The sequence below is a fragment of the Pinus tabuliformis genome, chromosome 4_2, assembly GCF_031772625.1.
Source record: "Pinus tabuliformis cultivar Carrire ecotype Pingquan chromosome 4_2, CPIR1, whole genome shotgun sequence".
In the NCBI taxonomy this organism is placed as follows: domain Eukaryota; kingdom Viridiplantae; phylum Streptophyta; class Pinopsida; order Pinales; family Pinaceae; genus Pinus; species Pinus tabuliformis.
The window spans coordinates 195,323,497-195,335,259 of NC_142304.1; the positions used below are offsets into that span (position 1 = coordinate 195,323,497).

General features: G+C 37.7%; 1 protein-coding gene across 7 annotated transcripts in view; it reads right to left on the reverse strand.

Annotated features, from left to right (window-relative positions):
* The window catches only part of LOC149168805 (ras-related protein RIC2-like), a 52,658-nt gene extending 42,558 nt beyond the window's left edge, over positions 1 to 10,100 (reverse strand). Inside the window, exons 1-4 of one of the 7 annotated variants that reach the window (XM_089428429.1) lie at positions 9,783 to 10,100; positions 9,498 to 9,588; positions 8,799 to 8,839; positions 8,431 to 8,666 (exon numbers count right to left, since the gene is read on the reverse strand). In XM_089428429.1, the coding sequence (XP_089284555.1) occupies positions 8,431 to 8,666; positions 8,799 to 8,839; positions 9,498 to 9,525 (305 nt within the window). In that variant the 5' untranslated portion in view covers positions 9,526 to 9,588; positions 9,783 to 10,100. Of the gene's footprint in view, positions 1 to 8,430; positions 8,725 to 8,798; positions 8,840 to 9,497; positions 9,742 to 9,762 lie in introns of those variants that run through there. The other 6 variants (XM_089428428.1, XM_089428432.1, XM_089428431.1 and 3 more) reach the window with 6 other exon arrangements.
* Between the last annotated feature and the right edge of the window lie 1,663 nt (positions 10,101 to 11,763).

Sequence of the window (11,763 nt, forward strand, 5' to 3'; positions counted from 1 at the left end):
TCCCAGATAAGGCAGTAATTGATGTCTATCTGCTGGAGCAATTGTCAAATACGAGATTCCTCAATAATCGAATCCCATCTCTGGTTGTCACAGAGAATCACAGTGGTATTCATCATGTGTACAAACAGCTCACTGAAGAGCTTCAGCAACCAGACTACCTCACAGAAGGGCATACTATCAGCAATGTATTCTGCCTTGGTGGTGCTCAGAGTCACCGACTTTTGCTTCCTGCTCATCCAAGATATCAAGGCAGATTCCAAACAGCACTGAGAAGTGCTCTAGTGATCCTCCATACTTCCTGCCCACTCATCATTTGAATAATCATGTGGTTTCATATTTCTGGCAGTGTATCTCAATTCATGAGAGATTGTGCCCTGAAGATATCTCAGAAGATTCTTGGCACCAATCCAGTGAGGCTCAACCAAATATGAGCTCACCATGCTAACTGCAACACAGATGTCCGGACGGAGGTTCTCCAAGAACATCAATGCGAATGAGTTTATGAAACTCAGAGGCATTTCCCAAATAAGGTCCGACATCACTACCATATAACTTCTTAAAGTTAACATCCTTGAGGTAGTCACAGGCTTGCAACTTATCTTTCCATATTCAGAATCCAACTCCCTCTGTCTCCTATAAATGAGAGGGACTGCACCTGTCAGACATAGGTGCCAGTACGAGAGGTTTATTATCCACAACCTTCAAGTAATGGTTTGGATCGGTTTCACTCCTTGTGAATCTCAGCTGCATTAGACAGCTATCAATCCTCTCATACTACGCCCGAGGTGTTTTTCTTCAAGCCATAGAGGGCTTTCTTCCACCTGTATACATGAGTCTCAAACTCCTCGGGTTGTTCCAAACCTGTGAACTTGCTGTATGAGGGGAATGGTCCCCTTATAATATTTTCCTTCGGTACATTTCAAACATGTACCTTCATGCTTCTTTTTGAATTCAGGCATCCTAGTCACCATCTGACTCACAGACCTCCGGTGTTGAGTCAATGGACATGGTCCCCAGTGGACTTCCTCCAACTTGATACAACCCTGAACTCAAAAACATATTTAAAAGATCTATTTTCAAACACGTACCTTTTCATCGATAAGTGCCACTGTGTAACCTTTGACTTCCATTTCCAAGATGGATATCAGGTTCGATCAGGTACATAAAAGAGATTTTGGGGTTCCTTGCTTTCGTGGAAGAGTCTACCATTTTCTTGATGACCTGCATTACCAGTCATTCTTTTGATCATTGAAGATGTCCCAGGAATGATTGTTATCTTCATCAAGAGATGTGTCTCTGCCATTCGGACACTCCTTCGCATAATGGCCAAACTTATTTCAACAAGGCATTCGCCTTTCCTTCCACCCTTAGATCCGAACTTCCCAATGAGGTGATCTTAAGATGGACCATCAAAATCTCCCGCTGCACCATTCTGATAACATTTTTTGCTTTGAATTCACCCTTGGTGAATTATGAGGAACCCATTGATCCTTCTGTCTTGTCCCAACTGTCTTCGGTGATTGCTATTTCACTCTTGCTTGGGCATTGTCTTCACCTCAGCTCTGATACCATGTTAAGTTTAGGTATGTTCTATGCTAGAGCAATTTATTTAAATTTTCACAGTTAGCAATCACATCAGCATTATGATAAACTGCAGATAGAACATAAATATAAAACGCAGAAGACAAGCCAAGACAAGAGGACACAGGATGTGGCGCAAGCCAGGGACAAACCCCACAATGTGTGGGGAAACCCTTTGATCAAATCTTCTTTTATCTTCAAAGTTCAGCAGAGAAGGAGAGAGAGAGAGAGAGTACATTTACAACAGAAGTCAAATACTTTGACTTATCTAGATCTAGCATAGATCATTTCGTATCATGATGAGATCAGTTGAAGACATTCTGCTTCAACTGATTCTCAAGGTGACTCCTTCACCTATCATCATGCTGCATCTCGTCCATTTGCTGCACCTCACTGTGTAGCACCATCATGCTGCCCATGATCATCATGCTGCTCATGCTCTCATATATCACTGTACTGCCCATGATCTTCATCATGTTGCCCATACATCATGCTGTCCATGATCTACATCATGTTGCCCATGTCCATGATCTTATCCATCATCATGCTGCCCTTCATATCCATGATCATCTTTCAACTTCATGCTGCCCATACTAATGTGCATCATCATCATGTTGCTGCCTTAACAGATGACATTCTATCACTGCTATTCATTGTCATATGGCTGCTACAGGTATGCCATTCTATCACTGTAGATTATGCTTAGAGTGTAGTGGACACAGTCATCACTTAAATACTCTCCAACATGATCACATCAATGCTGAGACTGAGATAGCAGCTACAGCATTACTATGATCTCCATTAGACCCAAACAGTGAGGATAGTAAGGGCACAAAAATACTTCTGTATATGCCGAGAATGTATACCGAGACTGCTACAGGAATATATTCAGCCGAGAATGTATATGAGACTGCTACAGGAATATATTGTGCCAAGAATGTATACCGCTCATACCTTATGCCAATATAGTATTCTTATCCGAGATCTGTCTCATCGATCTGAGTTTTGTGCCTGCGTATATGTATCTATTGCTGTGGAAGGAGTCTCTGGACAGCGCATGAGACCATATGTGACAGCATTCCAATTTTCTGCGTATATATATATATATATATATATATATATTGCCTGAATATTTATATGCCGGGCTGCGTTGATAATGCCCAAACCATGATTGCGTTTAACACGAAAGTCTCCAGCGTTGACTGCAACTAGGGTAAGGCTAGATCAGCCTTTAGAGAAACGTACTCTCTTTCTGTCCACAAAACCCAAACACGTGGAGAGAGAGATCACAAGAGATGAGTGCAAATGAAATTAAATCCTCATCTATTTATACTAAAAACGTAGAGGTTGAATAGACACGTCGGCTGGGCTTCTAGAGCCTACATAAGAGCTGGTCGGCTTGATAATAATTACATAAACAAAATAAATTCATATCTCCATAAATACTTATCGGAATCGGATGATCTTTGGATCAATCCTACACCTCTCGACGAGAGGGATCCAATAAAAATATCAGCTGCCATAAATAAGCTGACCCACATGGAGTTTGGCCCTAGTTGCCAATTTAACAGTGGGCCCCCTCCCTCTCCTCCAAATTTGAGGCAATTCTAACGATGGAATCTCCAAGAATCCCAAGCCCTAGATCTAGGATCCAATTTTGCCTAAGCATCCCCAAGGCTAGACCTCAAATGGATCAATTCAACGTTTTGAATTAAATATTTTGTTTGGTCCTTTCCCCACCTTGTTTAGGATAGTAACATCATTGGTTGCTACATTCCATCCCCGAACTTGGGTTGGGTCCACTTGGCCCCGTATGGTCCCACTTCTCAATAAAAATGATTGGTCAAGGACCATTTGGGAATCCAAGTTTCCCAAGGATAATAGGGACTAATAACCTTGTTTATAAGCCTATCCTTTCCCCCTCAACCCTCCAATCCTCACCCCTTATCCCTGGTGGACCAAGTCCCTTGCTTAAAGAGCAAGCAAGCTCCATTCTTTACTCCATCCTTGGGAAAGGGTTTTCAAGGTCACTTCTCACTTATCCATTGACATATACTTTACAAGGGATCCCTACACTACCAAGACTCCTCCCATCGATGAAATTCCGTAAAAAGTAAGGAGACTTAGTTGTGGTGACAGTGGGCTAATTCTCCACCGTTGTCCTTAACCTAGCAGTTTCCCTCTTAGGAACCCCTTTAGGTCCCCTGCTGGTTTGAGTGGCAACGAGGCCCATTCTTGACCTCAACATTTCTCTAATGGTTGATGACTAGGAAACGAGAAAGGATCCATATCTTCCACATAATTTGGAAGTTCAGGCTCCTTGTAAAGGATAAATGGGGTCCCATTGGGTTGAGCAATGGTAGCATATGACAAGTCCATTTGTAGTTGCCTACCTATGGAGTCACTTTATTTCCTAGACAATAACATCCTGCATACGTCAAATATATCTATGACAACTATGTTCAGGCTCCTTGTAAAGGATAAATGGGGTCCCATCGGGTTGAGCAATGGTAGCATATGACAAGTCCAGTTGTAGTTGCCTACCTATGGAGTCACTTTATTTCCTAGACAATAACATCCTGCATACGTCAAATATATCTATGACAACTATATCCATCAACACTAAAATATCTTTGTTAGCAGCGAAAGAAAAGTCTTTAATGAGACCATGCACAAGGATGGAACTAGAATCAAAACCACACACATTTTTATAGGGCCTTGTAATGTCTAATTCTAATTGGTGCATGACCCTTAGTGGCATGATATATTAGCAAAGGCCCCAGAATCCAACATGCAATTATGAAGGAGCAACCTATCAATCACTACAGTTAACAAGAATGGCTCATGTCCAGTATTTTCCCTATCAAAATTCATGTTTTGCAAAATGATAGGAGGATCATCAGTTTCATCATCAAGTCCTTAGAGCGTTCTCGATTTGCCTCCTATGTGGGGCAAGCTTAACCATCTCCTTTATGGGCACCTACCCAAGAATCTTAGCCATAAAACTACCCACATCAACATCTAATTCAATTTCATGATCTTTGGGTTTAGGCTTTGGTTTACTTTGCAGTTTCCCTTAGGAAGATCCCTTCTCCTAAGATGGGTTAGAATTGGAGCTTGCTTGAGGTTGCTTCTCATTCTTTCTAGAATATTACAAGACCTTAAACCTCCTACTATTATCCACAGCTAGCATGGCCTCTTCTTGTTCTTCTTTAATTTGGACTTGGCTAAGTTGTGGGTGAACATAGGCATTCCCAAGAAAAATACTATAAGGATGAGTTTCGTCTACAACATTCAAATGCTCGGGTTCTTCTTCTTCCTCACTCTGTTCATATGGGCTATCTTCATGAGGCTCCTAAGAAGGTTGATCCCAAGGTGACCCTCCTTGCCCTGCCATATTAATGGGAACAAGGGTGTTAGGAACATTTTGTTGCATGGTACGATCACCCTCAACACTCTTCTTAGGAAAAGACTTGTCCTTATTGAATTGGTTCTTAGGAGGATAATTTGACCTAGGGCCTCATTCTCTTTCTAAGGCAGTCATCTTATTCATAAGAGTCTTTTGACCAAGGGTAACATCAGTGGCAAGTTTATCAACCTTTTAGGCAAGAGCCAACACCACCTCATCAGAGTTAAACTTTGACATGGCTTTAGATTCAACCTTGACCCTAAGATAATTGGACATGTCAATTTGGGCAGAATTCAAATTTTGTTCAACCTCCATTACCACCTTCTTAACCCCAGCTAAGGTGTTTAGCCTTTTGTCTCTACAAGAATATATCAAGTGTCCACAAGATCCTTTGATAAATCTTTCTAAGATGGTGGCATCAGAAGTTTCGAGTCTATCAAGAATTACCCCAAGGAGATTGTCAAACCTTTGGATGTATTCCTTGGCATTCTCTTTATCAATTTCGACCATCACAAGTAATTTATCAAGAGAAATGTTCCCATCCAACTCAAAGGCCCACCTTTTCTTGAAAGCAATGTGAGATTGGTCCCAATTTCTTATGCTCCATTGGGGAAAACTAAAATACCAATCCCTAGCATCACCTTTTCGGTGTATTCCTTGGCATTATCTTTATCAGTTTTGGCCATCGCAAGGAATTTATCAAGAGCCATGCTCCCATCCAACCCAAAGGCCCACCTTTTCTTGAAAGCATTGTGAAATGGGTCCAAATTTTCGATGCTCCCTTAGGGAAAACTAAAATACCAATCCCTAGCATCACCTTCAAATGATAGAGCAAATAACATCATAATGACACCCTCATCACTGATATTCTTAGGACCCACCACCCAATAGAAGTTATCCAAATTCCACATGTCTTTCAACAGTGGTGTTAGTACTCCCATCAAATTTTGGTAACCATTCATGGTACTTCTCAAGCATAAGGTGAGGAGCATTAGGAAGGGTCCTAAAGTGAAAGGCTACCACAAAGCTACAAGGGTTCTTCTTTGATGTCATCAAAGATAACAACATAAAGAACCAACCTCTTGTAAATGAGATTTTGTCTAAATCTAAACTTGGGCAAAATATTACCATCTTCGATCAACTTGAATTTGTTGGATTACTATCACATGCTACAAAGCCATGAGAGCAACTAATTGAGTAGGAAAATAACTCTTTCAATTATAAGATCTGTTCCCAAACAAGACATTTTCCAAACTCATGACAACAACAAAAACAACAAGAGACAATTACCTCTTCTTCAATAAGAGGTCAACAAGCCAAGCAAGCAAATCCCCCCTCAAATTGGCAAAGAAGCAAAACCCAAAACTTCCAAAGCTTTGTACAAAAAGAAATATAAAACAAATAAATCTTGTTTTGCTAAATAATTTAAAACAACATAATATGTACAAAATTACATGACATTTGAGTCGATATTCAATTATTTTAAATTATCTAGCAAAACAAGATTTATTTGTTTTATATTTCTTTAAACAAGATTTATTTGTTTTATTTTACATTTGAGAAGATATTCAATTATTATATGGTTTAATCTTGAACCCGGTTTTCAATCCCTGCCCTATCATCCAATCTTATATATTATTTTCTACGAAAGAGAGCACAACACCCTTGACTTCCAAAACTGACTATAACAAAAATATACTTAGATAACCATAACTTCAACTTTAACATTAATTTTAGCATACTGGTATTGACAACAAGTGTCTAAAAATCAAGATTCCTTATATCTTCCTTCATGTGGTCTTCTCTAGTTTGCTCATGAGTTCTTCAAGTCCCCTCACTTTCTTGACTCTAAATTCCTATGGAAAATACTCCAATTCTATGATTTAAGTTGCTAGATGGTTTTTGCATTGCTCAAATCCTTTTTTCCATATATGTCTATCTCCACAAGCGTGCTAACCTGATGTAGTTTCCGATAGGCAAGGGCTTGTATCTTAGCCTTTAGGAATACAACGCTTCCTGCCACTTCATCCATCATTCGAGCCACAATATCCTTTATTGCCTAGTGAGTTTTGCTTGCAGCTCAATCCACTAATCCTCCTGCTCTCACTCACCAAGATCTTTAAGCAAGAGACATGGCAATACTTTTTTCTCCATGTCACATTCCTGCTCGACCCTTTTCTGTCATTCATCTAACCTTTTCCTAGCCTACAAAGGGTGACAAAACAAATAAATCCACTGCAATGGACCTATATTCTTTTCATGTTCAATTTTTGAAGATCATAATCAAGAAAAATCCACAACCAAAGAGTCTTCAGAAGGCCCATTGCGTGGAAGGCACTCAGGTGAAGGAAAACGAAACAACAGCCCAGATTCAGGCACGACTGAACGTAAAGGTTCCAAATTCACAACATACCTTCTAGCAACAATAGAGTCAACTTGGCAGTGCCTAAAAAACCAAACTCTGTAGAAAGTCCCAGTAGAAGATCAAGTCCTTTCATCCCCACACTTTTAGGATTAAGAGATACGAGACGTTGGTATCCTAAAAAAGATCTCAAATTCTACTTCCAAGAAAGAGATCAATGCTCGACTAAATATAGAGAAAACAGAGAAGCAAACGCTTACACAATCTCAGGTTTTAAACCTGAAAGCTCATCTTGCGGACGATATGCCCAATAGAGTTGGAAGACAATATATGTTTTATTTTGAAAATATATAGAAAAACAAAACTACTTATCAATACTACTCTATCATCTTTGTTAACTTCCATGCCTATCAGTACCTTAACACGTCAAAATGCCCTGCCTATGTGCACATTAGATCTTAATTCCGGATACTTGTCATACTACTTAGTACTGATGTCCATAACTTGTTAACTCACAAAAACCAGAGAAAGCTAGGACAGTTTCTCTGTAATCTTTTCATTCGTAAGAACAAAAGGCTAAAGTAAATCAATTAATACCTTGTTAATTTTCTCAGGGTCCAATAATCCTAACTAATTTTCTCAAGGTCCAATAAACCAAATTTGGCCCATTAAACAGTAATCATCATTATCTTGCCAATTTGAAACCAAATTCAAGAAAACTCAACTGTTGGCGTATTAGACAGTAAGCATCATTGTTATCTTGCAATTTGAAACCAAATTCAAGAGAAGTCAGCTGTTGTTATTGTATCCGGTACACTATACATACATTTCCGTGTGAGAATTAACACAAACTTAAATTAAAAGGGAGCAGAAATAGTTTTCACTCAATCTAGAAAGGTACAGAAACCACAAGACAAACACTGATGCTAAGGAACCATTTCACCCGAGGGAAAATGGAGACTCAAGAAGACAGACGCAATAATTGTAGAATGTAAAAGAACTTGCAGACAGAATTCACACCCATACAAACAAATAATTTGAAGCATCCGGATAGAGTAATGGACTCGGTAGACCATACCTTTCTTGACCGGCTGTATCCCAGATTTGGGCTTTGATACTTTTCCCATCCACGTTGACGCTGCGTGCCGCAAACTCCACTCCTATTGTTGATTTGGACTCCAAACTGAACTCATTACGAGTAAATCTCGAAAGTAAATTGGACTTCCCAACCCCTGAGTCTCCGATTAGCACAACTTTAAACAAATAATCGTAGTCCTCCTCCGTTTTATAAGCCATTACGACAATGCCGACAATCTATAGAATAGTCAACGTCAAAATATGAATATTTCTCGTAATCTTTGATTGTTAAACCCTGAGATATGCAAACCAAAATATGAATAATTCTAGTATTCTTTGATTGTTAAACCCTGAGATATGCAAGCCTACCCCAAAACGTTGAAAATATAGAGAAATTGGCCACGTTTTATCTGAAAATCGTATTGAGTAGTTAGATAAAATGGACGCCAGGCAAACACACAACAATATTATATATCAAACAAGTGTATACCTGGAAATTTAAGTCCCCAAAATTAATATACTCTACTGTAGCAAAATACCACAAAAGAATCATGACATGTTGAAGCTTTTTGCAAATAAAGTAAACTGATAAATGCATGCAGATCTAGGAAGTTTGATTTGTCCTCGGCAGCCTTAAATGCAAGAAAACCGATCTCCTAAACAAGCAGAAGACACAATACCAAAGGAAGTGCAGGACAGTTGAAAGGCAGTTCGATTCACAAGAAGCGGGCATTGATGCAATCCTTACGATAGCCCTTGAAAACAAAGGAATTTAGAAATAATCGCGACAATTATGTTAAAACGGCGCAAAAATGAAAGATATGCGTGGTTTCCCTGTAACATACAGAAATCTTGGATGAAAAATGCAAGACAAGCTTAAGATGAAATTAAAACTACAAAATGATGCAAAAAGGAACGAAGATAGAGAATTTATAAAAACTATCGGCAAAATAGCACTTGAATCTGGCCTGGAAAATGCAAGAAAGATCTTAACATGGACAAAATTTGCCTGAATCTAAATCACAAAAAAAAAAAAAAAAAAAAATTACAGAGAAACGTTCCGCGTACCTCCAGCAAATAGAATATATGCGTTCATATATCTTCACCAGTTCAAGAAGCAAATTTCAGAAGGTAACCGAGCTATTCCCGATAGCCACAACTGATAGCATGGATAAAAGCCAAAGAAAGAATTACATGGAAGAAGTTAGAAGAAAGAGAAGGTTCAAGTGATAGCCACGACTGCTAGCATGGAAAAAAGCCGAAAAAATACATTGCAAGGAAGAAGTCAGAAGAAAGAAAAGGAAAGGGAGGGAAGAGTCAAACGTCTGTGAACCTTTTTCTTCTTCAACGTACCAAAGATGGAACTCCGAAAGTCGGTGTGGGAGCTGTAGAGCGCGCCAAAAATTTAAGTGAGGGCCATCATTCTTCTCGAATTGCTGAACTGGCAAGGAAAAATTCAAAATGGGAATGTTGTTCAAATTTATATTCCGGTTCTTCCTCTGGAATATTCCAGAAATTGTCACACCTCCCGCCAAGAATTTAAGGCTCTCCTCCTTGTGGTGGCGACGAAGAGGGAAATCTGTTAATATTTGGTCGAGATTTGGGTTGAATGCATCAGACACACACATCGGAAACTAAAGTTAAAAGACAAGAGAGATATGAGATGCACAATACACTTCCGCCATTACCGGGAAGTGCACATACTAATGATGAGCGTGGCGCACATTCTGAGCCCCACCAATGTGTTACTTTCTTCATCGATGAATATTAGTGGCTTTTTTCTCTTTTTTAATATCCTAAACTTGATTGTGCCCATTATCCAATGTTTGAAAAAATCTATGTCCATTCATGAGTTGATATAGATTCTTTTGGTACACAGACAACATCATTTAATGTACAAATAAACATCATTAGAAAAAAAATGATGAGAACGGTCACTTAGGTGGAATTAATATTCAAGTGGTAAAATACACCACTTAGTTCAGTGCATGACAATAAGAGCATGATACAAAAGGTTGAGTTAAAACCATATGGTTGAAGTATACATTGTATCTATATAAATAAATAAGAATTTGAATTCATTATGATACAAAATGTGGGATATAAAAATATATGGCTTTCGCTTATGAAGCATACATTGGATTTATATAAATAAGGATTTGAATTCTTTATGTTTTGGGTATTGTGACACCTTGTAATATTGTTGAATTGATAATTTTAAAATGTGGGATATAAAAATATATGGCTTTCGCTTATGAAGCATACGTTGGATTTATATAAATAAGGATTTGAATTTTTTTATGTTTTGGGTATTGTGACACCTTGTAATATTGTTGAATTGATAATTTTATATATTATTGATATTTAAAATTGAATATTGTTGAATTGATAATTTTATATATTATTAATATTTAAAATTAAAATTAGTATAGATTTATTTTTATTTTCAATTTATTAAGTATTAAATTAGATTTAAAAATTGAGATAAATATTTATTAATCTGAAAAGATAAATTTAAATTGGTATATGTGTATTGATTTATAAATTTTAAGGTTATATATCTTATTTATATTGAAATTTTATATTTTTTTAATATTAGTTTAGGTTAACTTGTATCATATTGAACCTTAAATATTAAAAAAATATATAAAAGCACATGCATATTTTCAAAATTATTATGAATTAAGAATAAAACAACAATAAAAGAAAGATACATGATGGAACACCATGAACACAATATTTACCTTAGAGAAACTCAATGTGGATAAACTCCAACAAATGAGGGATTATACCTTTCTTTTTTAAAATTAGAGAGCACAATGCAAAATACAAAGATTAACAAGCTATTTGGAGCTATGAGACATTATGGCGTACTACAACATCCTACAGATTATTATTTCTCATTATCAAAACGTTGCAATAAGAGCTAACCCCTTTCGCTTCTTGCAAGTAGGGTTTTAACACCATTCCTTAGTCATTGGGGCTAGGGCTATGAAATCTCTTGATGCTTATACAAATATCAAGTGATTGCATATATAACTAACTTTACATCAATGAGTCATGCTAAATTATTGTGGCTTCTGCATGACCCTACGAGAAATAATCAATGGTTACCTTGTTAGAGGCATAACTTTCACACGTCAACTATGTTTGAGGAAAATGACCCACTATTGGAAAGATCTTGACCTATAGAATATAGCTAGAACTTCTAAGACATGTATCCTTGAAGTCAAAGGCCACAAAATCCCACTTTTAAGGCCTCAAACCATAGGATTATTAATTATAGCTAGTTAGTGCATTTTTTAGTATCTAACTGAAAGTGCTCCTTACAAGT